The 25,278-nt window shown below is 41.9% G+C and overlaps 2 protein-coding genes across 2 annotated transcripts; one reads left to right on the forward strand and one right to left on the reverse strand.

The window, feature by feature from the left end:
- Positions 1-7,708: 7,708 nt before the first annotated feature.
- On the reverse strand, positions 7,709-10,429 carry LOC118944607 (ankyrin repeat and SOCS box protein 9-like). The gene is made up of 3 exons (XM_036964598.1): positions 10,150-10,429; positions 8,316-8,395; positions 7,709-7,958 (listed from the first exon to the last, which is right to left on the reverse strand). Exons 1-3 carry the CDS (start codon positions 10,241-10,243, stop codon positions 7,809-7,811), a joined length of 324 nt encoding a protein of 107 aa, XP_036820493.1. The 5' UTR covers positions 10,244-10,429; the 3' UTR covers positions 7,709-7,808.
- Positions 10,430-12,406: 1,977 nt separating this feature from the next.
- Positions 12,407-24,789, forward strand: LOC110520432 (G-protein coupled receptor 143-like). The gene is made up of 10 exons (XM_021597748.2): positions 12,407-12,599; positions 12,923-13,203; positions 16,671-16,780; positions 17,647-17,741; positions 18,939-19,031; positions 19,583-19,692; positions 21,650-21,758; positions 22,553-22,670; positions 22,831-23,098; positions 24,622-24,789. The coding sequence occupies exons 2-10, from the start codon at positions 12,945-12,947 to the stop codon at positions 24,723-24,725; spliced, it is 1,266 nt and encodes a 421-aa protein (XP_021453423.1). The 5' UTR covers positions 12,407-12,599; positions 12,923-12,944; the 3' UTR covers positions 24,726-24,789.
- Positions 24,790-25,278: the final 489 nt, after the last annotated feature.

Below are 25,278 nucleotides of genomic sequence, written 5' to 3' on the forward strand. Positions count from 1 at the left end.
CCCCATTATCTAGTGCTAAAGCAGCAGCTACTATTCCTGGGGTCGAAACAAAACATAAAACACAACATAATTGAGCAATAAGGGGTGTGGTATTTGGCCAGTATACCACGGCTAAGGGCTGTTCCCTGCACGTTGCAATGCGAAGTCCCTAGATACAGACCTTATATACCACGGATGTCAGCCAATCATTCAGTGCTCGAATCACCCAGTTTATAATACATAATACTAAACAAGTACATCACAAGGACAGAACTACATAGTGTGTGTACCTATGTATTGACATATATTTACATAATTGTATGGATAGATGAACGCATAAATGGGTGTACGTATCATGGATGCATATTGACATTCGAGGCATGTTACAATATCCATGAACATTGTTTGAACAAAAATAATTCTGTTAATTTGGCATTCATTTAGTAAAACTAAATGAACTCTTGCTGAGATATAGTCACACCACTTCATCGATATCTAGATAGACAATGAACCTTGCTCTCCTTTTTTACATAAAATGCTGAGATATATTCACACCACTTCATTTATATGTAGATATACAATGGACCCCGATCTCCTTTTTACATAACAAAGTCCATGTGTCCACAGTTCCTGTTCTTTCTTCAAGTGACAGTAGACATATTCATTTATTTATGTACAAATGAATGCATAAAATCTCAAGTTCTCTCTTCTTTCTTGTATCTTTCGTTTTTCAAGATATGGCACAACCAAACCCATCAATCAACGTTCACATTTGAGTGTTTGTCCTCTGTCCAAAGATGCTTGTGTTAGGGTGCCACCTATGGACCGAAAGTAGAAATGCATTGAGATATAACTTTTTTTTTTCATTTTATGGATGTACCCAAAAGATCTGATTGGTTGGTACAGCAGGTATTGTTTCAGTTCTATGAGGATCTGGTGACCATGGATTGAACTAAGTTTGGCCTTTCCCAAAAATCTTCCTGATGGACAGTCGGCATAGCTGCATCAGACACTCGTGGCCAGGCATCCAAGAAGAAACAGATATCATTTAGAAGACGTTTTCAGCGTTAGATGTTGTAAATGATACAAGAACAATGTAAATAGTACCAAAATCTATTACTATATCATGGTATCAACATGCAAGAACCAATAATCATTTCACAAACCCCAACAAGTTGATTTACAGCTGATCGCTGTGTGCCTATGGTTTAAATAATGGCGGACGGAAGACAGGGTGGTGCGGCACGTGCCGCTTCTCATACGAATGCTGTTATTTTATCTAAAACATCAGGTGTACGCCGACCCCAGCTAAGTAACTCATGCAAAGAGTTAAAGCGCAATTATGTGTTTTATCTCCAGTACTTTGCCATGATTGTCAGTTATGTTAATCTCAGTGCCTCCTTGCTGGGATGACACAATCAATCTACTGCCGGAGAATACCAACACCAAACACATTGGTTCACCGTTCCACCGGAGCGGACAGTACACAGCATACCATAATGTTCTGAATAATGGCCAATCCTACCTCGCTCCCTATTCCACTGAACCGCTAAGGCGTAACAAACACAAGTCCAACATTTATCGGAAACTGTTAAACTACCTGTTCACTACCCTCCTGCTCTCCGGGGATGTGCAACTCAATCCTGGGCCTAACATCACCGAGCCAGCTATACTCACCGGAGTGGAAAGCAGTGGATGGCCTCGCCCACTGATCGTTGCTGCAGGATAGATTTTGACTCTTCAAACATACCCAAGTCGCTATATGCGATCCTTGACTCTGCTTCTGGTACGCAAGCTGTTTTTATTAGTTCCCCGCATCCAGTGCAGGCGAGAGGGATAGTTAATTGCACTACCAAACTGCCCCTAATCAAAACGGCCTATACCCAGCCGTCAGAAAACACAGAAAATGTAACCTTTTTCAATGTGTCAATCACTCTCGAGTCATCTGGGACCCATGTGCCTGGCTACAATGTTTTCAGGAGAGACAGGATAGAAAGAAGAGGGGGGTGGTGTGATGATTTACATTAAAGAACATATCCGATGTAAACAAATTGAGGGGTCAGGTGATAATGAACTAGAATGTATTGGCCTGAACGTTACACTGTCTCCCCTTATTATGTATTTTACCCTTATTGGAATGTATAGGCCACCTTACACCAAAAGTGTGTTTTTTGATCCGTTTAATAACATGCTTAGGGAATGTGATTTTGGGAAAGAGATCATCTTAATGGGAGATTTTAATATGAATTATGAAGACAAGTCTTGTAGGAAAACCCTCAAATGGATCACTAATACCTTTGACCTTACACAGCTAGTTAAAGGACCAACCAGGGTGACTTGTTGCTCTAAAACACAGATTGATTTGGTGTTCAATAATAAACCAGAGAGAGTGACTAAATCATTCAATATGGTTACTGGGCTGTCTGATCATAATCTGACACTTATAGCCAGAAAGCTGTCTAAGAGCAGGTTTAACATCTCTACTGTTAGAAAGCCGGATCAACTAAGAATACCTAAGAGTGTATTAAACTATTTTGAAAATGCAATTAAGGGAATTAACTGATATGATCTCTTGTCCTATACAGACGTGGAAGCTGATAGTCAAGTTTTTCTATCCACAATCCAGACTACAATAAATGGTTTCCTAAAGAAAATCAAATCCAAGCCTGGCCAAAAGAGCACTCTTCCTTGGCTTAATGGAGAAATCTGGAAATTGATGAAAGAACGAGATTATGCTCTAAAAATAGCCCTAAGATCCAAATTAGAGCATGACAGACATAGGTTCACCATGTTGAGAAATAAGGTGATGAAAGAAATCAGACAGGCCAAGTTTTTATTAACATAATTGATGAAGCAAAGGGAAATTCTAAATTGATCTGGGAGAATCTAAAAAAGTTAACAGGGAAAGACCGTAGTAACACTGCAAAAAGACTAGAAATCATGGTGAATAACAATCTAACACAGGAAGCAGTCGAAATAGCAATAGCCTTCAATTCCTACTTTATTGACTCTGTCAGGGTGCTGACACAGAACCCCTCCACTGGTTTCCTGGGCTCAGTGTTAGTGAATGATGCTCATCCTGTCTTCATCATAAGGGAGGTTTCTGAGTCAAAGGTGAACAAGGTGATTAGCTCACTAAAGAACTCTAAAGCCAAAGATGTGTTTGGGCTGGACTCTACCTTTCTTAAAAAAACTACAGAGTCACTCATTGGACCCATTACTAAGGTCACCAACAGATCTATTGGTCTGGGGGTGTTTCCAAGGGTAATAACGGCCATCTTTAAATCGGGCGACCCTGCTGCCGTGAGTAACTACAAGCCCATTAGTATACTACCTGTGGTGTCAAAGGTTGTTGAAAAGTGTGTAGGAGAACAACTGATTGCCCACCTCAACAACAGCCCCTTCACATTACACTCCATGCAGTTTGGCTTCAGAGCGAAACAATCCACAGAAATGGCCAACTGCTTTCTTCTGGAAAATGTGAAGTCCAAGATGGACAAAGGGGGCGTTGTTGGAGCTGTGTTTCTGGACCTAAGGAAGGCTTTTGATACTGTTAACCATGAGATTCTCATCACAAAATTGTCCAAGTTCAACTTTTCCCCCGATGCCTTGAGATGGATGAAATCATACCTTGAAGGCAGAACTCAGTGTCAGAGTGAGCAATGAGCTGTCGCCCACTCTTTGCTATGATGTGGGCGTGCCCCAAGGGTCAATACTGGGGCCCCTCCTGTTCAGCCTGTACATTAATGATCTGCCTTCTGTCTGTACTGGGTCTAAAGTTCAAATGTATGCAGATGATACAGTGATATATGTGCATGCAAAGAGCAAACAACAAGCTGCACAAGAACTCACTACTGTAATGGTCCAGGTTACAAAGTGGCTCAGTGACTCGTGTTTGCATCTCAATGTGAAAAAAAACTGTTTGCATGTTTTTCACAAAGACATATGCTACTGAGCCAGATGTCTATGTGTCAGGGGAGAAGCTCCAGGTGGTATCTTATTTTAAGTACCGTTGTCACGTTCTGACCTTAGTTCCAAAACTGTAAAACTGTACAAAACTGTACTTCAAATCTACGATACTGCCCCACTTAACATACTGCTTGACTAGTTGGGCCCAAGCTTGCTGTACAACATTAAAACCTATTCAGTTTGTCTACAAACAGGCTCTCAAAGTGCTTGATAGGAAGCCCAATACCATCATCACTGTTACATCCTCAGAAAGCACGAGTTCCTGAGTTGGGAAAATCTTGTGCAATACACCGAGGCATGTCTTGTATTCAATATCCTAAATGGCCTGTCTCCCCTTCCACTCAGTATTTTTGTTAAACAGAAAACCCAAACATATGGCAGCAGATCCACAAGGTCTGCCATGAGAGGTGACATATCACACTTTCACAAAATGCATGAAGACATGGCTAAAGGTCAATCAGATTTGTGAACATAATCCCTAGCTGTGTATTGCCGCTTTCCATGTTGTCTGTTGTCTGTAGCTTGTGAGGTGTGGAAACACTGTTGCTTTTATGAATTTTGTCTTGCTGCTTTTTGTTCTATGTTGCTCTGTCTGTATGCTACGTCTTGCTTTTCCTATATTGCTCTGTCTGTATGCTATGGCCCTCTGTGTGTGCTCACTGCTCAATGATTGTCTATATTGTAATTGTTCTTAATAACCTGCCCGGGGACTGCGGTTGAAAATTAGCTGGCTGGTTAAAACCGGCACTTTTACTGAAACGTTGATTAATGTGCACTGTCCCTGTAAAAATAAAATAAACTCTAACTAAACTCAAACATGTGTATGACGGGTTTAATTTGAAGTATACAAGCAGTTCAAATCTCCACCAAAATTGTCACGGCTGTTGAAGGAACTGGACCAAGGTGCAGCGTGGTAAGCGTACATTTTCTTTAACTCAAAATGACGCCAAGCAAAACAATAAACACTACAAAACCAAACCGTGAAGCTCAAACTTTATGTGCCCTAAACAAAGTAAACTTCCCACAAACACAGGTGGGAAAAAGGGTACCTAAGTATGGTTTCCAATCAGAGACAATCGATAGACAGCTGTCCCTGATTGAGAACCATACCTGGCCAAAACATAGAAAATCATAGAAACACAAAACACAGAATGCCCACCCCAACTCACGCCCTGACCAAACCAAAATAGAGACATAAAAAGGATCTCTAAGGTCAGGACATGAAAAATGTTGTGTATCAGATAGATCCATTGGGGGACTAGCTACCTCCTCTGTGGCCCAGCACTATTTTCTCCACGGGGCTGTTGCAAGAGGCCAGGTCCAGGGGTTGTTTGCCCTGTGTGTCTCTGCTGCTGCAGTCCCATGCTCCAGCAGAACAGACATCAGCTCAGGGTTGGACAGACGGGCTGCCGTGTTCAGAGGAGAGTCCCCATCCTTACTGCTGTTCACACTAGCACCTGACCAAGAGCGTATATTTATGGATATCCTGTGGAACATGTATGGATTTTGTATGCACAGTAAAAGTCACATGAGTGCCTTAGGTGAATAAGCCTCAACCTACACTATACAGTACTAGTCAACCCTCATTCCAGAGTTTTTCTTTATTTTTACTATTTTCTACATTGTAGTATAATAGTGAAGACATCAAGACTATTAAATAACACATATGGAATCATGTAGTAAGGAAACAAAGTGTTAAACAAATGAAAATATATGTTATATTGAGATTCTTCAAAGTAGCCACCCTTTGCCTTGATGACAGCTTTGCACAACTCCCAAACTGTGGTAACAGTTTTGGGAAGGCCCTTTTCTGTTTCAGCATGATAATGCCCCCACGCACAAAGTGAGGTCCATACAGAAATGATTTGTTGAGATCGGTGTGGAAGAACTTGACTGGCCTGCACAAAACCCTGACCTCAACCCCATCGAACACCTTCGTGTTGAATTGGAATTCCGACTGCGAGTCAGGCCTAATCGTTCAACATCAGTGCCCGATCTCACAAATGCTATTGTGTCTCAATGGAAGCAAGTTCCCACAGCAATGTTCCAACATCTAGTGGAAATCCTTCCCAGAAGAGTCGAGGCTATTATAGCAGCAAAGGGGGGACTAACGCCATTATAATGCCCATGATTTGAGAATAAGGCGTTCGACACTACTGGTCATGTAGTGTACTTGATGTGCCGTGGCTATCTTGGTCAAATGTATTATATACAGCAGAACCTTGTGATAGAAGCACATGCTAGACATTCTACAGTATCTAGACTAGATAAATGGAAGAGAATCCACTTTCATACCCAGCTGAAGCAATTTCTTCACAGTGCTCAGATGCTGATTGGTGCAGGCAGTGTAGAGTGGGGAGCCTGATTGGTCAGTGTGTTGATCAACATCTGCCCCGTGATGAACCTGAGACTCAATGTATTCTGGGTGACCTGGACAGAGATATCTTCAAGGAATAAAGAACAGTGCGTGGGATCTGCTTTGAAAAAGTGCTGACTGTATCTAAATCTAGGGAATGATACATCTCATTACACATACCAAATTAAATCAACGTGACCATGGCTTAATAAATTGCTCTTGCTCCTAAGTATTACAAAAAAGGAAAGATGACAGCATCTCCCATAAATTACTGCAACAACAGTACATTTTTAGGTAATGGTGCTCTTTTTTATTTTATAAAAGCTGACACGTTTTGACTTTCATCTTTGTCAACGTGCTATTGCTACTGTATATGAACCTTTGAGAGAAGAAAAACACGCATCGTGATCCCTTCATTATGTTATTTTCGGCAACATTTTGTCATCTCTACGGAGTTTTCCCTTTATTACTTTGGCACAAACTGCAGTGCAGTCTTCAGTTAATCACGTGGCTACCGCCTTGGCTGACGCACCACTGATAGGGTTGCAAAATTCCAGGAACTTTCAAGTAAATTCCCTGGTTTTCCCCAAATCCCAGTTGGGGGTTTGCCGGAGTCAGAAGAGATTAAGACGGAAATCTGTAACCTCCAACATGTATTTCTAGAAAACCTGGGAATTTAGTGAAAGTTCCCAGATTTTGCAACCCTAACCACAGAGGATCTATCTATCTATTAGGAGTCTGTCCTTCAGAATATGACCCCTGATCTTTGGCTGCGGCCTGGTGGATGGGGGAGGCTGAGAGGCTGTATCCTTCGGGTAAGGCTCCGTGCTGGAGGAGCAGGGTCACACAGGCCACGTGGCCCTGGGCACAGGCCTCTGACAGGGGGGTGGTCTGCTCCAACGTGGGGACGTTCACCTGGTACCGCAGACAACAACATGCACACATCAGCTCTACTGAACAGCTCTTATCTTACATCCAATGCATCTTGCCGCATCCCTCTCCCATCCTATCAAAACCAACAACAGTACTGGTGATAGCCTGCTGAGAAGGTTAACACTGCACTGTCTGTCACATTGTAAGCATACTACTGCGTCAGTGTCTAGGATTGGTAGTGTATACACCTACATGGAGAGTGCATGAGTGGTTTTTCGTTTTCGCTCAGTGCTTTCTAATAACTAAAATGTATTAGACTATTTAACAGTTAGGTTATTGAAATGTGACTTGTCACTCAGCGTACAGTTGAATTCAACAGTAGGGCTATTGTTGTCTACAGATTTGTGCTAATAATGTCAAAGTGGCAAGGATTGTGTATGATTAATCGCCTAATATCTTCATAATCTAACCCATATTCAGGGTGATCTGCCTGTTCTTGGACTTTGTTTGTTATACATTGAGAGTGGTCATTTGTAGCTCAGTTGGTAGAGCATGGCGCTTGTGTGATTAAATTCAATCAAACTCATGTCAATAAACATGTATACAACCCTGTGTTGTGTGAGTCTTAAAATCAGCCAGAGAGGGTGCAGATAGAGTGGAATTCCTTACTCACATTTGCCCCATTTTCTATCTGTAACTTGGCACAGGCAGTGTGTCCCTGCAGACAGGCTCCATGAAGGGGAGAGACTCTTTCTAGAGTGACCAGGTTGACACACGTTCCCTGTGACGAAGAAAGAAACATGACAACAATAAAACATCAAAACCAATCCTATTTCCTCTGCAATTACCTCAATCAGCAATAGACAGACATTTTTATGCTTATTCAGAAATTCCACTCCCCATATTAAAATGGCTTTGAAATGTGCAGCATTTCTAAGCTGTCTGTTGTATAATACTGTGCTTAAGTGATACATTCCATCTACAGTCCCATTCTGCAGATGATGGTAAGGCTGCTGTTACTTTATAAACAGAAATAACAAATATCAGTTTAACTGACGCCTGCAGGCATGAGCTTGCATAATAACGGTTGGCTCCTTGCCAGTCCATATTATAACAGGCCTGGCTGTGCCTTCCTTACCTGAGCTATTAGGTTTCTCAGTGTGAGAACACGTCCATTGTAGGCTGCATCATGAATGGGGGACCAATCTGACTCAATATCTTACAAAATAAAAACAACACGCATAGGATCATTCACAGATATATACAGTGCATTGCGAAAGTATTCAACCCCCTTGAACTTTGCGACCTTTTGCCACATTTCAGGCTTCAAACATAAAGATATAAAACTGTATTTTTTTGTGAAGAATCAACAACAAGTGGGACACAATCATGAAGTGGAACGACATTTATTGGATATTCCAAACTTTTTTAACAAATCAAAAACTGAAAAATTGGGCGTGCAAAATTATTCAGCCCCTTTACTTTCAGTGCAGCAAACTCTCTCCAGAAGTTCAGTGAGGATCTCTGAATGATCCAATGTTGACCTAAATTACTAATGATGAAAAATACAATCCACCTGTGTGTAATCAAGTCTCCGTATAAATGCACCTGCACTGTGATAGTCTCAGAGGTCCGTTAAAAGCGCAGAGAGCATCATGAAGAACAAGGAACACACCAGGCAGGTCCGAGATACTGTTGTGAAGAAGTTTAAAGCTGGATTTGGATACAACAAGATTTCCCAAGCTTTAAACATCCCAAGGAGCACTGTGCAAGCGATAATATTGAAATGGAAGGAGTATCAGACCACTGCAAATCTACCAAGACCTGGCCGTCCCTCTAAACTTTCAGCTCATACAAGGAGAAGACTGATCAGAGATGCAGCCAAGAGGCCCATGATCACTCTGGATGAACTGCAGAGATCTACAGCTGAGGTGGGAGACTCTGTCCATAGGACAACAATCAGTTGTATTTAGCACAAATCTGGCCTTTATGGAAGAGTGGCAAGAAGAAAGCCATTTCTTAAAGATATCCATAAAAAGTGTTGTTTAAAGTTTGCCACAAGCCACCTGGGAGACACACCAAACATGTGGAAGAAGGTGCTCTGGTCAGATTAAACCAAAATTTAACTTTTTGGCAACAATGAATGACGTTATGTTCGGCGTAAAAGCAACACAGCTCATCACCATGAACACACCATCCCCACTGTCAAACATGGAGGTGGCAGCATCATGGTTTGGGCCTGGTTTTCTTCAGCAGGGACAGGGAAGATGGTTAAAATTGATGGGAAGATGGATGGAGCCAAATACAGGACCATTCTGGAAGAAAACCTGATGGAGTCTGCAAAAGACCTGAGACTGGGACGGAGATTTGTCTTCCAACAAGACATACAAAAACATAAAGCAAAATCTACAATGGAATGGTTCAAAAATAAACATATCCAGGTGTTAGAATGGCCAAGTCAAAGTCCAGACCTGAATCCAATCGAGAATCTGTGGAAAGAACTGAAAACTGCTGTTCACAAATGCTCTCCATCCAACCTCACTGAGCTCGAGCTGTTTTGCAAGGAGGAATGGGAAAAAAAATTCAGTCTCTCGATGTGCAAAACTGATAGAGACATACCCCAAGCGACTTACAGCTGTAATCGCAGCAAAAGGTGGCGCTACAAAGTATTAACTTAAGGGGGCTGAATCATTTTGCACGCCCAATTTTTCAGTTTTTGATTTGTTAAAAAAGTTTGAAATATCCAATAAATGTCGTTCCACTTCATGATTGTGTCTCACTTGTTGTTGATTCTTCACCAAAAAATACAGTTTTATATCTTTATGTTTGAAGCCTGAAATGTGGCAAAGGTTGCAAAGTTCAAGGGGGCCGAATACTTTCGCAATGCACTGTACATAAATTCATTAGCCAAAGCATGGATATAGACAAGTGGATACTTTGTCTATCTCACCAAGCAGTCTACTACTACTCACCACTCATCAAAGGGTTGGAGAGAAACACAACAGATCCAGCCTGAGTTGCATTCTTCCTCTGGTTGTCACTGCTGTGTCCTGTGGCCTGTCTCATTGTTACCTATAGAGTTCCTCAATTCAGACAGCAGTCTAGTAGTCTGGCTGCACCCTCGGTTTTGTAACATCAGCAACTGGACTGTCACCTGTCGCTGGTGTCAAAATGTATCTGTACCCGTCTGTTCCTGAACTGTTTTTGGGGTGTTTTTGGCATCAGGCCCCAACTCAGAGCCTGTGATGTCATTTCCCACCAGACTCAGAGTCTGCGATGCAGGAAGTGAGTTTGAATGCCCTGCTGGGCTGGTTTTTACAGTGCACATGGTGCTTATTAAGATCCAATGTTGGGGCAGAGAGAGTGAGTCGAAGCCTGTCGAGCAGGTTCGTAACTTGACACTGTCATCACAAACAGTCCACTCAAAGACAGACCATATAAATAATATACGGCAGTACAATAATGACAAGATGAACATTCAACTCTTATAAGACGGGTCCAGAATAAGAGGGAGGGAGAGAGGGAAGGAGGGGGCTTGATGAAGAAATATAGAGGGGGGAGAGGGGGAAGGAGAGAAAGAGAGAGTTGGGGCTGGAAAGATACATAGAAATCGCATTTGCAGTGATATGTTTGTTTTCATAGTTTGGGTTATTGTGTCAACACCCTGTGTGACACACACTTTGCCCTCTGAGGAGGAGTTGGATACAAACTGTAAAGCCATGGTTTAAATGGAGGAGTACTTTTCCGTGAGTGGACGTTCATCAGCTGTAGATGCAGAATTTAGGCCTACTTGCAAGTTTCCAAAAAACATGTGTGTTATTGGAAAGAAATGCAGTTCAAATAGCTGGCTGGATAGGCTTCTAAATGGCAACATTTTACAAGAAGGAATTCAAGGCTTACAGAGATTTGCAAGAGAGAGAGAAATTTGCTAGAAACCAATTTGTGCTCCCTACTTTTTCCATTTGGAGGATACAATGTTGTCTTAGAGGAAATAGACCCGAAATACTTACTTACTGCATTGTCTGGCATAGGTTCATCTTTCGTGGACAGACCATGTAAACATAAATCAAGCAACCCACCAATTACGTGAGACTTTAGTTCTGGGATAACCAAGATTATACATAAGAACCACAGGAAGCTGGTGATAGGAGGATGGCTCACAATAATGGCCGAAATGGAGGAAATGTAATGGTATCAAACACATGGAAATCATGTCCTCCCCAATTAAAGTGCCACCAGCCACCTGTGATAGGTACACTGGCATTATCAACAACTGACACTGCCCAAAGCAGATCCGCCACAATAATAAACTAATCATCCACATAAATGTGTTGATTTTTAAATACCCCAAATTTGCTACCCCTCATTGACATTATCGAGAGGCAAACACGTGACAGTGAGAAAACATGACAAGGCACTCCTTATGCGCATTCTGTGACATGCACTCTTCATGGATGCAACGAGGGGATTCTCTATCCCAAGGACAGTCCAGATGAAAACATTCTTTAAAGTTATTTTATCCACCATCCGATGACAGTAGCACTGAGAGGTTTGTTCAGAGGGAGAACGAGACAGAGAAGAGATAGAGAGAGCTCTCCAGGGGGATGCTGCAAAATAAAATAACCTACTATCAATCTATCAATCAAATGTATTTATAAAGCTCTTTTTACATCAGCAGATGTCCCAACGTGCTATACAGAAACCCAGCCTAAAACCCCAAACAGCAAGCAATGCACATGTAGAAACACGGTGGCTAGGAAAAACTCCCTAGAAAGTCATAGGGAGAAACCTAGAGAGGAACCAGGCTCTGAGGGGTGGCCAGTCCTCTTCTGGCTGTGCCGGATGGAGATTATAAGAGTACATGGCCATTAAGGCAAAATTGTTCTTCAAGATGTTCAATTGTTCATAGATGACCAGCATGGTTGTAGAGGGTGCAACAGGTCAGTACCTCAGGAGTAAATTATGTTGATTTAATCCCTGCCGCTGTAAACCTAACAAATAAATTACTTTGTGCCTTGTCAGAGAAAGGGCATGGATTATAATAGTTTATCATTGCATAAACCTACTCAATGCCCTCTCTGTAATCAATGCATATTCATAGCTCCTTTGTTTTGTTCCACAAATCCTTTCCGCACCTGCTTTTCTGGTTCTTAAGAGTTGGAATGCAGCAGCTCCCTACCTACTCAGGCTAAGTGGCTGTGCAGTGGGGTGTTCATAATCTATCTGCCTGGACAGGGTAGGGCCTTTGCTACTGTATTTCAACTTTCAGATGTAGCCTACCTACATTCAAACCACTCTAAATGACTGCTTATGATCACATGTTCTTGTATAATTGGGTAAATTGTTGTAGAAAATGAAAAAGTTTGCATACTGTGCATTTCATATTTTCCACCAGGACTACAGCCTCTGCTATTTATTAAAGGTGAGTCACAGTCTCTTCCTGAACACACATTGATTCACTCCTATTTTCACGTTTTCATACACATACATGATGCAATTTATACTTAATATTATAGAGGCATGGACAACTTGTTGGAATGTAACTGAACAAAGAGTAAGCCTTTTTACTCCAAATGTCAGAGCAACATTCCTTTTGTAGGCTCTTACCAATGTGTGGCAGTTAAACCCTGACTGGAAAGATTAAATAGAAGCACATGATGATTCAACCCGTGATTTTCACTAGGAGCAGCTCATACCACGACTAAATGAATGAATTTCCCTTTATTTTCTCCCCTGACACCGTAGCCTGCTTTTCTGCATCTAGTCCATGATGGCATCCCCAAGGCTGGAGACGTTCTGCTGCCCAAACAGAGACGCATCGACTGAATTTGTCATTACTTTTCAGCCCCTCTTCTTTAGCGCCATTTGCATTGGTAGCGCAGGTTTAAGTTTGGTATTTTCTATATTACAACTTTTGCCCAAACGTAGGGGTTACAGACGCCTTGGACAGTACCCTCTTCCCAAGCCAGCGTCTTCGTCGAGAATATTGTTTATCATCAGCATATGTGATATTCTGGGATGTACAGGTAAGGAAATGTCCCGTTACTTTTCATCAACACTTTCCACGTCACTGCCGATACGATGGAGAGTTTAATCAAAGCTGTAGGCGTACACCAAGTTTAGAATTGTGTCAGCCTACTTTACTCTGAACTTTTTAATTGTTCATCATAGCCTATGACAATGGAATCTACTATTGTTGCTAGTGAAACACCAGTTCGTATCAAATAAAACTTTATTTGTCACATGCGCCGAATGCAACAAGTACAACAACTTTACCGTGAAATGCTTACTTACAAGCCCTTAACCAACAGTGCAGTTCAAGAAGAAAATATTTACCAAGTAGACTAAAATTAAAAGTAACACAATAACAATAACAAATATCTCATGCAATTGGGCATATTGCTCAATTTGCTCATTTTGTAATAGCTCACAGTCTCACGTGGAAATCCACTCATGGCACGTCATGTAGCTAAGCCTAATTATGATGACGCACGAGCCAACATTTTCAAGTTGTTATAAACCATTTATGCATTGTGAAAGAATGGACTCTTACCAGTTTGTTTTCATAACGGTAATCAATTATACACAATGAAGAAAATACAGTATGTCCCACAAGCCAACCATTGGACTGATTTGTCTCCTGGGAGTGTCTAAATGAGGCCATTTATAGGCCTAGCTACTATAGTAGTTTCAGTTTCTTAACATCACCTAGGCTACTGTTTGAAATTAGAATATGTGTTGGATAATTCCTTGATATAGTAAGATTAGAACTAGACTCATGTGAGAGGTGTAGTCTAGTCAGCCATCATTGCTTGAATTGTCACTGCTGACATTTTATATCCTCAAAGCCCTCTGAAATAGTCACAAAATGGACATTTGTCACACAAAATGATAGCATACTAAATCAAAGCACTTTAAGTTGAGTCATGGCCTTTACTAGAAGGTCTAGTAGAGGTAAGACACTAATGGAGAAGAAGCTGAGGACTGCTGTCCTTTTGTGAGAATGGAACTGAGGGTGTTTGATCAATTCTATTCTTCATTGCTGATATGCTGATACATATGCTGATATATTTGTTGCAATGAAAACCTATTTCATTGTCTACAGGGAAAATGACATTAGAACACAATGAATCAACACGTTACATCAATTGGTAGTGAGACATTATACATTTGACATTCTCTACCCACAAAGGTATGTCTTTCTTTGTTATTTTGCTTCTACAGAAGGTGTCAAAGAATAATGTAATTAACCTGAATAGTATGTGGTTCCAGTTTCTCCCAGCAGGGTGGTTTTCCTACTGCAAATAAAACCAACTTTAATACGTTCAACATGCCACATTTCAGCCAAAGCACACTAGAGCATCAAGTACATCACGTTAAGTTCCTGTAGTACACTCACATGTTTCCAAGGCTCATGGCACAGTGCAGCAGGGCAGCGCTAAGGCCCTTATGAACCATCACCTGAGGTCTCTAGTATTTCCATTACACTTGTAACCACAATAAAAAGGATTCCATGACAGAATCACATTAACAAGGTTTGTAATAATACGAGCCAAATAACCACCAGCTTCATTATCTGTTTCCAGTGTTAATTAAAGCCAGTGAGGATTTAACTCCAGTATAATACCCTGTAAGGTGTGTATGATGCTATGGTGATTTCCGTCCACCTTACAAAGATGACAGTTTAAAGGACAGATGTTTAAAAATCACCCTCTATTTCTATTCAGTTTCTGTGATCTGAGCCTTGTTGCATTTGTTTGACCGTTCTACTGAGTGTGTTATCAATGGAGACTCCTTTTTTATTTATTTTATTTGATTTCACCTTTATTTAACCAGGTAGGCTAGTTGAGAACAAGTTCTCATTTGCAACTGCGACCTGGCCAAGATAAAGCATAGCAGTGTGAATAGACAACACAGAGTTACACATGGAGTAAACAATTAACAAGTCAATAACACAGTAGAAAAAAGGGGAGTCTATATACATTGTGTGCAAAAGGCATGAGGAGGTAGGCGAATAGTTACAATTTTGCAGATGAACACTGGAGTGATAAATGATCAGATGGTCATGTACAGGTAGAGATATTGGTGTGCAAAAGAGCAGAAAAGTAAATAAATAAAAACAGTATGGGGATGAGGTAGGTAAAATTGGGTGGGCTATTTACCGATAGACTATGTACAGCTGCAGCGATCGGTTAGCTGCTCAGATAGCAGATGTTTGAAGTTGGTGAGGGAGATAAAAGTCTCCAACTTCAGCGATTTTTGCAATTCGTTCCAGTCACAGGCAGCAGAGAACTGGAACGAAAGGCGGCCAAATGAGGTGTTGGCTTTAGGGATGATCAGTGAGATACACCTGCTGGAGCGCGTGCTACGGGTGGGTGTTGCCATCGTGACCAGTGAACTGAGATAAGGTGGAGCTTTACCTAGCATGGACTTGTAGATGACCTGGAGCAAGTGGGTCTGGCGACAAATATGTAGCGAGGGCCAGCCGACTAGAGCATACAGGTCGCAGTGGTGGGTGGTATAAGGTGCTTTAGTAACAAAACGGATGGCACTGTGATAAACTGCATCCAGTTTGCAGAGTAGAGTGTTGGAAGCTATTTTGTAGATGACATCGCCGAAGTCGAGGATCGGTAGGATAGTCAGTTTTACTAGGGTTAGTTTGGCGGCGTGAATGAAAGGAGGCTTTGTTGCGGAATAGAAAGCCGACTCTAGATTTGATTTTAGATTGGAGATGTTTGATATGAGTCTGGCAGGAGAGTTTACAGTCTAGCCAGACACCTAGGTACTTATAGATGTCCACATATTCTAGGTCGGAACCATCCAGGGTGGTGATGCTGGTCGGGCGTGCAGGTGCAGGCAGCGAACGGTTGAAAAGCATGCATTTGGTTTTACTAGCATTTAAGAGCAGTTGGAGGCCACAGAAGGAGTGTTGTATGGCATTGAAGCTCGTTTGGAGGTTAGATGGCACAGTGTCCAAGGACGGGCCGGAAGAATACAGAATGGTGTCGTCTGCGTAGAGGTGGATCAGGGAATCGCCCGCAGCGAGAGCAACATCATTGATATATACAGAGAAAAGAGTCGTCCCGAGAATTGAACCCTGTGGCACCCCCATAGAGACTGCCAGAGGACCGGACAGCATGCCCTCCGATTTGACACACTGAATTCTGTCTGCAAAGTAGTTGGTGAACCAGGCAAGGCAGTCATCAGAAAAACCGAGGCTACTGAGTCTGCCGATAAGAATATGGTGATTAACAGAGTCGAAAGCCTTGGCAGATTGCACAGCGGAGAAGGTACGGTGGGATTCGAGATGGTCAGTGACCTGTTTGTTGACTTGGCTTTCGAAGACCTTAGAAAGGCAGGGCAGGATGGATATAGGTCTGTAACAGTTTGGGTCCAGGGTGTCTCCCCCTTTGAAGAGGGGGTCAGGAGCCTTGTTAAACAGATCTTTATGAGACGGTCAGATGTTTTGAGATGTTGTGTTTGTCTCCTCCAGGTATCATAGTGAGGTCATCCATCTGGCTAGGCCTGCCCAACCTTGTCAGAGGGATCAACGTGGCCAACAACAGCGACGTGTGGCCAGAGGTGTTCTGCGTCGGCAGTGCAGTACGTATGATAACCATGTCTAGGACTTTTTCCTGACCATGTAACCTGACCAGGAAAAACTCCTGACCTGGCAGAAGAAGAGTTATAGCAGGTAGCCTAGAGCATTGGGCCAGTAACTGAAAGGTTGCTGGTTTGAATCCCTGAGCTGAATAGATTAGATTAAAAATCAGTCAATGTGCCCTTGAGAAAGGAACTTAACCCTAATTGTTCCTTTAAGTTGCTCTCGATAAGAGCATCTACTAAATTACTAAACTGAGACAAAAAGGAGCTCAGCAAATATACAGTACTGACAGGAATGGGCTAGCAGATTGTATTTTACATTTGAAACAGTCACTTGCATGACAAAATGGTGCTTAAAGGAGTTATTGTTGTGAAGAACCATAAAATAAAACATCTCACTGGACACAGAGTGTTGAACCATCACCATTATTTAGAGAATTTGAAATTCCCTGAGTAAGTCAATTATTCTGCATGTAGCATTTAACAACGTTGATCCAGTGTTTGGGTGTTGGACACTCTGACACTCTGACACTCTGCCTAGATGTACTCTTAAACATGAGCCTTTTTCAAATATGAGATTAGCACCAATGTGTCAGAGGAAACACCGTGCACCTGGCAACCTTGGCTAGCGCACACTGCGCCCAGCCCGACACAGGACTCGCTGGTGCGCGATGAGACAATGATATCCCAAGCCCTCCCTAACCCGGCCGGTTACGACAGAGCCTGGGCGCGAACCCAGAGTCTCTGGTGGCACAGCTGGCGCTGCAGTACAGCGCCCTTAACCACTGAGCCACCCGGGAGGCCCTTGCAGTATGGTTTATATACAGTGTGTTGTTCTGATGTTTAGTCTGGTTTGTGTTCCCCAGATGTGGATCCAGCTGTTCTTCAGTGCATCCTTCTGGTGGACCTTCTGTTACGCTGTGGATGTCTTCCTTGTGGTCAAAAGATCTGCAGGAATCAGGTAGTCTATACTCTCCTCCTGCTATCAATCACATTTTACTAAATCACTTCTCTATCAAATATGTTTTCTCTCAATCAGTGGTGGCTAGTGGCACTTTAAATGGGGAGGATGGGCTCATAGTAATGGCTGGAACGGAATCAATAGAACGGAATCAAAAGAATGGTCTCAAACACATCAAACACCTGGTTTCCATGTGTTTGATATTATTCCATTCATTATGAGACATCCTCCCCTCATGAGCCTACTCTCTGATGTGTGCTCTCATCAATATAATATCAGTAATCTCACAATATAATATAGCTGCAACTCCTCAATATAATACTCTTCTGTCTTTCCAGATGGGGAAAGTACCACAGCGACTTGTGTAGCGCAAAAACAAATATTGTGTTTAATTATTCATACTGTTCTAATGATATGCCACTTCCATTAGACAGAGAATGTGAAAATCTGCTCTTCAGTTCTGATACCACTTCTCTCTGGGCGTTACTGTGTATCTCATATGTAATCCGTGGGATATTGTGTGAAATATACTACACAGAGTGTAAAAAACATAAAGGACACCTGCTCTTTTCATGACATAGACTAACCAGGTGTATCCTGGTGAAATGTACAATCCCTTATTGATGTCACTTGTTAAATCCACTTCAATCGGTATAGATGAAGGGGAGGAGGTTAAAGGATTTTTAAGCCTTAAGATAACTGAGACATGGATTGTGTATGTGTGCCATTCAGAGGGTGAATGGGCAAGACAAAACAATAACTGCAACGCTGCTGGGTTTTTCACGCTCAACAGTTTCCCGTATGTATCAAGAAATGGTCCATCACCCAAAGGACATCCAGCCAACTGGGGGTGCAACTCAATATTAGGACGGTGTCCTTAATGTTTTGTAAATTTAGTGTATGTTTATGTGTTGAAAGCATTGCCTGGCTCATGAATCATGACTAGGGCCCTGTGTTTTAGTAAATCATGTCACATGACCTGGATTTTAACCTCTATTTTAAGCCTTTTCCAGAAATGAGAATTACACCAAAAAGGAAAACCATTTTTTGTCTGAGGATGGTACTGGACCATCTGACATAAAAAATAAAATAAAAATTGAAATGAAAAAGCTTTAAATAAAGATTAAAATCCAGGTCATGTGACATAATTAACCAAAACACAGGGCCTCATGACGTGATGTCTTGTTGTTCCGTCAGTACCATCATCCTGTATCACATGATCACATGGGGTCTGGCCGTGTTGCTGTGTGTGGAGGGTGTGGCCATGCTCTACTACCCATCCATCTCCAGGTATGTCAACAGCTCTCCATTGGATGTGTCTGTGACATCAAGTTTGTGTTGTCATGAATCACATTGAAAATGTAGGCTTGTGAAGTTGTGACAACATTTACTGTACTGCTGACTGTCAAGATACTTAAAGGAACATTGTCTCAGGATCCTTGATGTTGGACCAGTTTTATGTGCATTCCAAGACTTGTGCTGTACACTGACAGTCAATAGCCCTATTGTAGTTAAAGGGATAGTTCGGGACTTTGGCAATGAGGCCCTTTATCTACTTCCCCAGAGTCAAATTAACTTAGGATTTTTATGTACTGTATCTGCGTCCAGTATGAAGGAAGTTAGATGCAATTACATGAACATTGTATCCACGAGTTCATCTGATTCTGAAAAGTAGACAAAGAGCTTCATTGCCAAAATCCTGAACTACACCTTTAAATGACTGAGGATTGTGGTGTGCTAACCCAACATGCCTCTGTACTGCTACCTCCTGTGATCCTTCCCCCATGCCTGGAGGATACATGTAAGGTTGTGTGATGTGCAGTGCCTTTCTCGTGTTGCAGCTGTGAGAATGGCCTGCAGCATGCCATTCCTCACTACATCACTACCTACGCTCCTCTACTGCTGGTGCTTATAGTCAACCCTACGCTGTTCGCCAGGACTGTGTCTGCAGGTCAGTTCAAACTGCCCCTCTGGTGCTGGCTAGCTCTTTATGATTCAGAGCCTTGGACAGGCAAATACGTCCCAAATGGCACCCTATTCCCTATTTAGTGTACTACTTTTGACCAGGGCCCACAGGCCGCATCCACAGGCACACTCATATCAGATATTTCATACATAGATACAGTTGAAGTTGGAAGTATACATACACTTAGATTGGAGTCATTAAAACTTGTTTTTGAACCACTCCACATATTTCTTGTTAACAAGCTATAGTTTTGGCAAGTTGGCTAGGACATCTACTTTGTGCATGACACAAGTAATTTTTCCAACAATTGTTTACAGACAGATTATTTCACTTATAATTCGCTGTATCACAATTCCAGTGGGTCAGAAGTTTACATACACTAAGTGGACTGTGCCTTTAAACAGCTTGGAAAATTCCCCAAAATGATGTCATGGCTCTAGAAGCTTCTGATAGGCTAATTGACACCATTTGAGTCAATTGGAGGTGTACCTGTGGATGTATTTCAAGGCCTACCTTCAAACTCAGTGCCTCTTTGCTTGACATCATGGGAAAATCCAAATAAATCAGCCAAGACTCAGAAAAAACATTGTAGACCTCCACAAGTCTGGTTCATCCTTGGGAGCAATTTCCAAATGCCTGAAGGTACCTTGTTCATCTGTACCAACAATAGAACACAAGTATAAACACCATGGGACCACGCAGCTGTCATACCGCTCAGGAAGGAGACACATTCTGACTCCTAGAGATGAACGTACTTTGGTGCGAAAAGTGCAAATCAATCCCAGAACAACAGCAAAGGACCTTGTGAAGATGCTGGAGGAAACAGGTACAAAAGTATCTATAGCCACAGTAAAACAAGTCCTATATCGACATAACCTGAAAGGCCACTCAGAAAGGAAGAAGCCACTGCTCCAAAACTGCCATAAAAAAGACAGACTACGGTTTGCAACTGCACATGAGGACAAATATCGTACTTTTTGGAGAAAGGTCCTCTGGTCTGATGAAACAAAAATAGAACTGTTTGGCCATAATGACCATCGTTATGTTTGGAGGAAAAAGCGGGAGGCTTGCAAGCCGAAGAACACCATCCCAACCGGGAAGCACGGGGGTGGCAGCATCATGTTGTGGGGGTGCTCTGCTGCAGGAGGGACTAGAGCACTTCACAAAATAGATGGCATCATGAGGGGGGAAAATCATGTTGATATATTGAAGCAACATCTCAAGACATCAGTCAGGAAGTTAAAGCTTGGTCGCAAATGGGTCTTCGAAATGGACAATGACCCCAAGCATACTTCCAAAGTTGTGGCAAAATGACAACAAAGTCAAGGTATTGTAGTGGCCATCACAAAGCCCAGACCTCAATCCTGTAGAACATTTGTGGGCAGAACTGAAAAAGTGTGTGTGAGCAAGGAGGCCTACAAACCTGGCTCAGTTACACCTGCTCTGTCAGGAGGAATGGGCCAAAATTCACCAAACTTATTGTGGGAAGCTTGTGGAAGGCTACCCGAAAAGTTTGACCCAAGTTAAACAATTTAAAGGCAATGTTACCAAATACTAATTGAGTGTGTGTAAACTTCTGACCCACTGGGAATGTGATGAAAGAAATAAAAGCTGAAATAAATCATTCTCGCTATTATTATTATGACATTTCACATTCTTAAAATAAAGTGGTGATCCTAACTGACCAAAGACATGGAATTTTTAAAAGGATTAAATGTCAGGAATTGTGAAAAACTGAATTTAAATGTATTTGGCTAAGGTCTATGTAAAATTCTGACTTCAACTGTAAATACTAACAGCTCTATTGTATCTAAATGTAGAGTCCTACAGAGATGTGTTTAAATGGGTTCAATCTTTTATAGCTATTCTTTTTCAGGAGAAACATTCTGCGATTATTGTAAAAGCAGAAAGAAAGTGAACCGGCGTTTTTTTCTCCATTCAGTGACATCATTATTGAAGGGACGACAAGGGATCTACACAGAAAACGAGAGACGCCTGGGAACAGAGATAAAAATACGCTTCTTCAAAATCATGCTGGTCTTCTTTATTTGGCAAGAAACTTGTCTTTATCTAACAGAAAGACCAGAATAATGCATATCATTGTGGGATACATAGTATGTAGTCTATAACATTTCTCCTGTCTTCTATTGTATTGTGTTAGCCAAACAGCATACGAAACTTGATGGCAAGTAAATGGGTTATGGAGGAACCTATATTACAGGTCCTGACAGTAAAGTAAACATACATTTGATTAAGTTAAGGCAACTGTGTTTCCTGGCAATGCTGGAGAATGGCTTATGTGTGACCTTTTTTTCATAAAGTCCATGACCTTCCTCAGAGAGGCCATACTTATAATGCTGTAGTGTAAATCAATTTATTTCTACAAAGCGTTTTCCGAACATTATGGAGAGCTGCAGAGGCCCTTGAATTCTAAGATCCACGTTTCAAAATTGAAGAACTGGCACTTTTTTTTACTATACTTTTTATCAATTACTTTAAGGCTGTGTTTACACAAGCAGCCCAATTCTGATATTTATTTTCTCACTAATTGGTCTTTTGACCAATCAGATCAGCTCTGAGAAAGATCTGATGTGAAAAGATCTGATGTGATTGGTCAAAAGACCAATTAGTGGAAAAAATATCAGAATCGGTCTACCTGTGTAAATGCAGCCAGAGACCTAATTTGGCATATTGTAGCTAGCCCTTGGTGAATCTGTCTAGTCAGTAAAGGAACTTAACTCATTTTCATAATGAAAAAAAAGATTAATTATAAAAAAGTATTGACATTCAGTATGCTTTCCTGACATTAATGTACGATACCTTTATCATGATTCCCACTTTTCAGCTGGCTTCCCAACATCATCAATGAAAGCCTGCTGTTTTACCTGGAGATGCAGACAGATATAAAAGCTGGTGACTTGAAGAATATACGAAACGCAGCCCTCATCACATGGTTTATCATGGTGGGTTCACTGTCAATGCATTTACTTTATAGTAAACGATATTGGACAGAAGTTTTCATTTGTACAGCAAACCAGTCCAGCACCAATGTTAGTGTGTTATTTTGAAGGCTCAGGTTTGTTCATATCTGAAGGTCTCTGTGTTATGTTCTACTGTTTCCAGGGCATCTTGAACCCCATGTCAGGCTTCCTCAACACGTTGGCCTTCCATGGCTGGACGGGCTTCAAAGTGGACTGCAGCCTGCAGAGGAGGAGGGAGCTGGCCTGGGACTCAGCCTCCACCTCGGCGGCTAACGTGGGGGGCTACAACCCCATCGTGGGCTCCACCCTGCTCTACCAGAGCCATGTCCAGGAGGCCAAGAACATGACAGGCAAGAACATGACAGGCAACGGGCAGCCGGCCTCCGACGCCATCAGCGTCCTATCAGAAGGTAAAGGGCATGTGTGGCTGCAGAGCGGGGAGAATGGCAATGGTAACTCCCCAGTGTATCAAGGCTGGTGAAACCTGTTGTACACATGCTGGGCATCATCATCTAACGTTACATTCTGCTGTGCATGGTGCTGCCAATAAAGCCGCACTCATATCATACCAGCAAGTATGGATTTGGTTTTAGATTATAAAGTTATAGATGACTTCAGACTCATAGGGAATGGTCTCACTCACCGGGCAAATTTTTCCTTAATAAATCCAGTTTTGAAAAATATATTACTGTCAGAGATTGTCCCCCAGGACCAGCTTATATGACGTATTATAGAGGATGATGGTCTGAGCCAGGAGAAATGACCAGGGACAGAACTGTTTCTGCAGTAGTAGAATGTGTAGTAGAATTTACCTGCGATGTGCTGCTGCATCTTTTAACTCCATAATGTCAATATTTCTGCTCTCACATGGTTAAATTACAATTAAGTGAGGACAAAAATATATCACGTATTTTGGGAGAAATGTATGTTTTTGTTTATTTTTATGTTCTACTATTTAAGCAGACTTAGGCCATGATTCAATCAGATTTAGTGTTAACCCGCATTGGCAGACATCCGCATAGCAATGTTTTGCCGATGTTAGAGGTGTAACTGTGGTATGAGCAGACACATTTCAGCGGCTGCCTAGTGTGTCACAAACCACTCTCTTCCTTATTATCCCTACCGCGTTAGAAGTTCAAAATGTTGATAGGAAGTGTCGGCAAATACATGGTTTCATGTTCATTTATAGCCTATCAGACTAATCGAGGTGTAGACAATAGAAAATCACGCATTCGAGTGTTTGAACTTGTAGCGTGGAATTTGTTAGATTATAAAGTAATCTGGTTAAACTAACGCAAGGATACACTTTTGGATTTGACAACTAACGCAGTTCCTCCGCCGACACAGCCAAAACAACCGCTGTGCGGGTGTCAGCAAGTTCGGATCAGATAGAATCTAGCCCTTAGTGAGATGTTTCGGTGCACAATTTCAAGATAATGTACACAGATATTTAATGTTTTTGATTAATGTTCAGGATCTGAGACAGTGAACCTGACTTTTTAATGAAAACTCCTCATGAAATAAAGAACAACTTTCAAGGCTTTAGTGTTTCTTGTTTATGAATTTGGCCCTGTATTATGACTCTCAAGGATCTTATATTTAAGTTTCGATATAGAGTTGTGTTGGAAATTTGTTTGGCTTGTTTGTTTTTTTTTTGGGGGGGGGGGGGGGTTTATCAAGAGGATCCAAACATATATTTTAACCCATAACACATGTAAATACAGTCTTGTCTAAACTGTTAAAAAAAATCCCAATGGTAAGAGATATGCTACTTGTATGAAGGTGTGGTACATGCCTTGAATGAAGAGAACTGCAGCAGAGGACTTGTTAATTGTAGACTCTTGGGAGTTTTGATTTGAAGTGTAAGAGAAGGGATATATATATACCCGCCTTAACTCAGTCATCTCCCCTATCCCCTATTTTGTCTTGCTAGGTTCAGAGTCTAGTACAATTGAAATCCACATTTCCACTGAGCACCGAGACTATGAGGAGATAGACGCAGATGGAGAATCGTTGGGGAGCTCTGCAAGGCACTAGCTGGAGCCACCTGCAAAACCTGCTGCCAGCCTTCACTCTCTGCACCCCCCCCCCCCCCCCCCCCCCCCCCCCCCATGGTTTAGTTCGCATCCCAAATGGCACCCTATTCCCTATATAGTGCAGTAATTTGACCATGGGCCATAGGGTTCTGGTCAAAAGTAGTGCACTATATAGGGAATAGGGTGCCATTTGGGACGAAATGTTAGACCCTGTCCCTGATCTCTGTTGGAAAACCATGAACCCATAGACGCCCCTTTAGATAAACCAGGAGTGTTAAAAATGGTCTGTCTACCTGTACCATTTCAGTTATTTTTCTCTTTAGGATTGCCATTTCATTGCTACTGTAGCATAGTTAAAGGTTTGTTATCACAGAACAACATGACACACTTGGCCGTTCGTCTGCTTCTCATATCTCTGGTGTCCACATATGACAGGCCCCAAAGGGTTTGCCAGTTAATTTGCCTCAGCACGGAACACACAGCCCTCCTAATCAACATTGGCGTTACGTTACTGAACCATCAACTGTACAGTAATGGAATAGTCCTCAAGGCTA

This window comes from Oncorhynchus mykiss, chromosome 3 (genome assembly GCF_013265735.2).
Source record: "Oncorhynchus mykiss isolate Arlee chromosome 3, USDA_OmykA_1.1, whole genome shotgun sequence".
NCBI classification, from domain to species: Eukaryota; Metazoa; Chordata; class Actinopteri; order Salmoniformes; family Salmonidae; genus Oncorhynchus; species Oncorhynchus mykiss.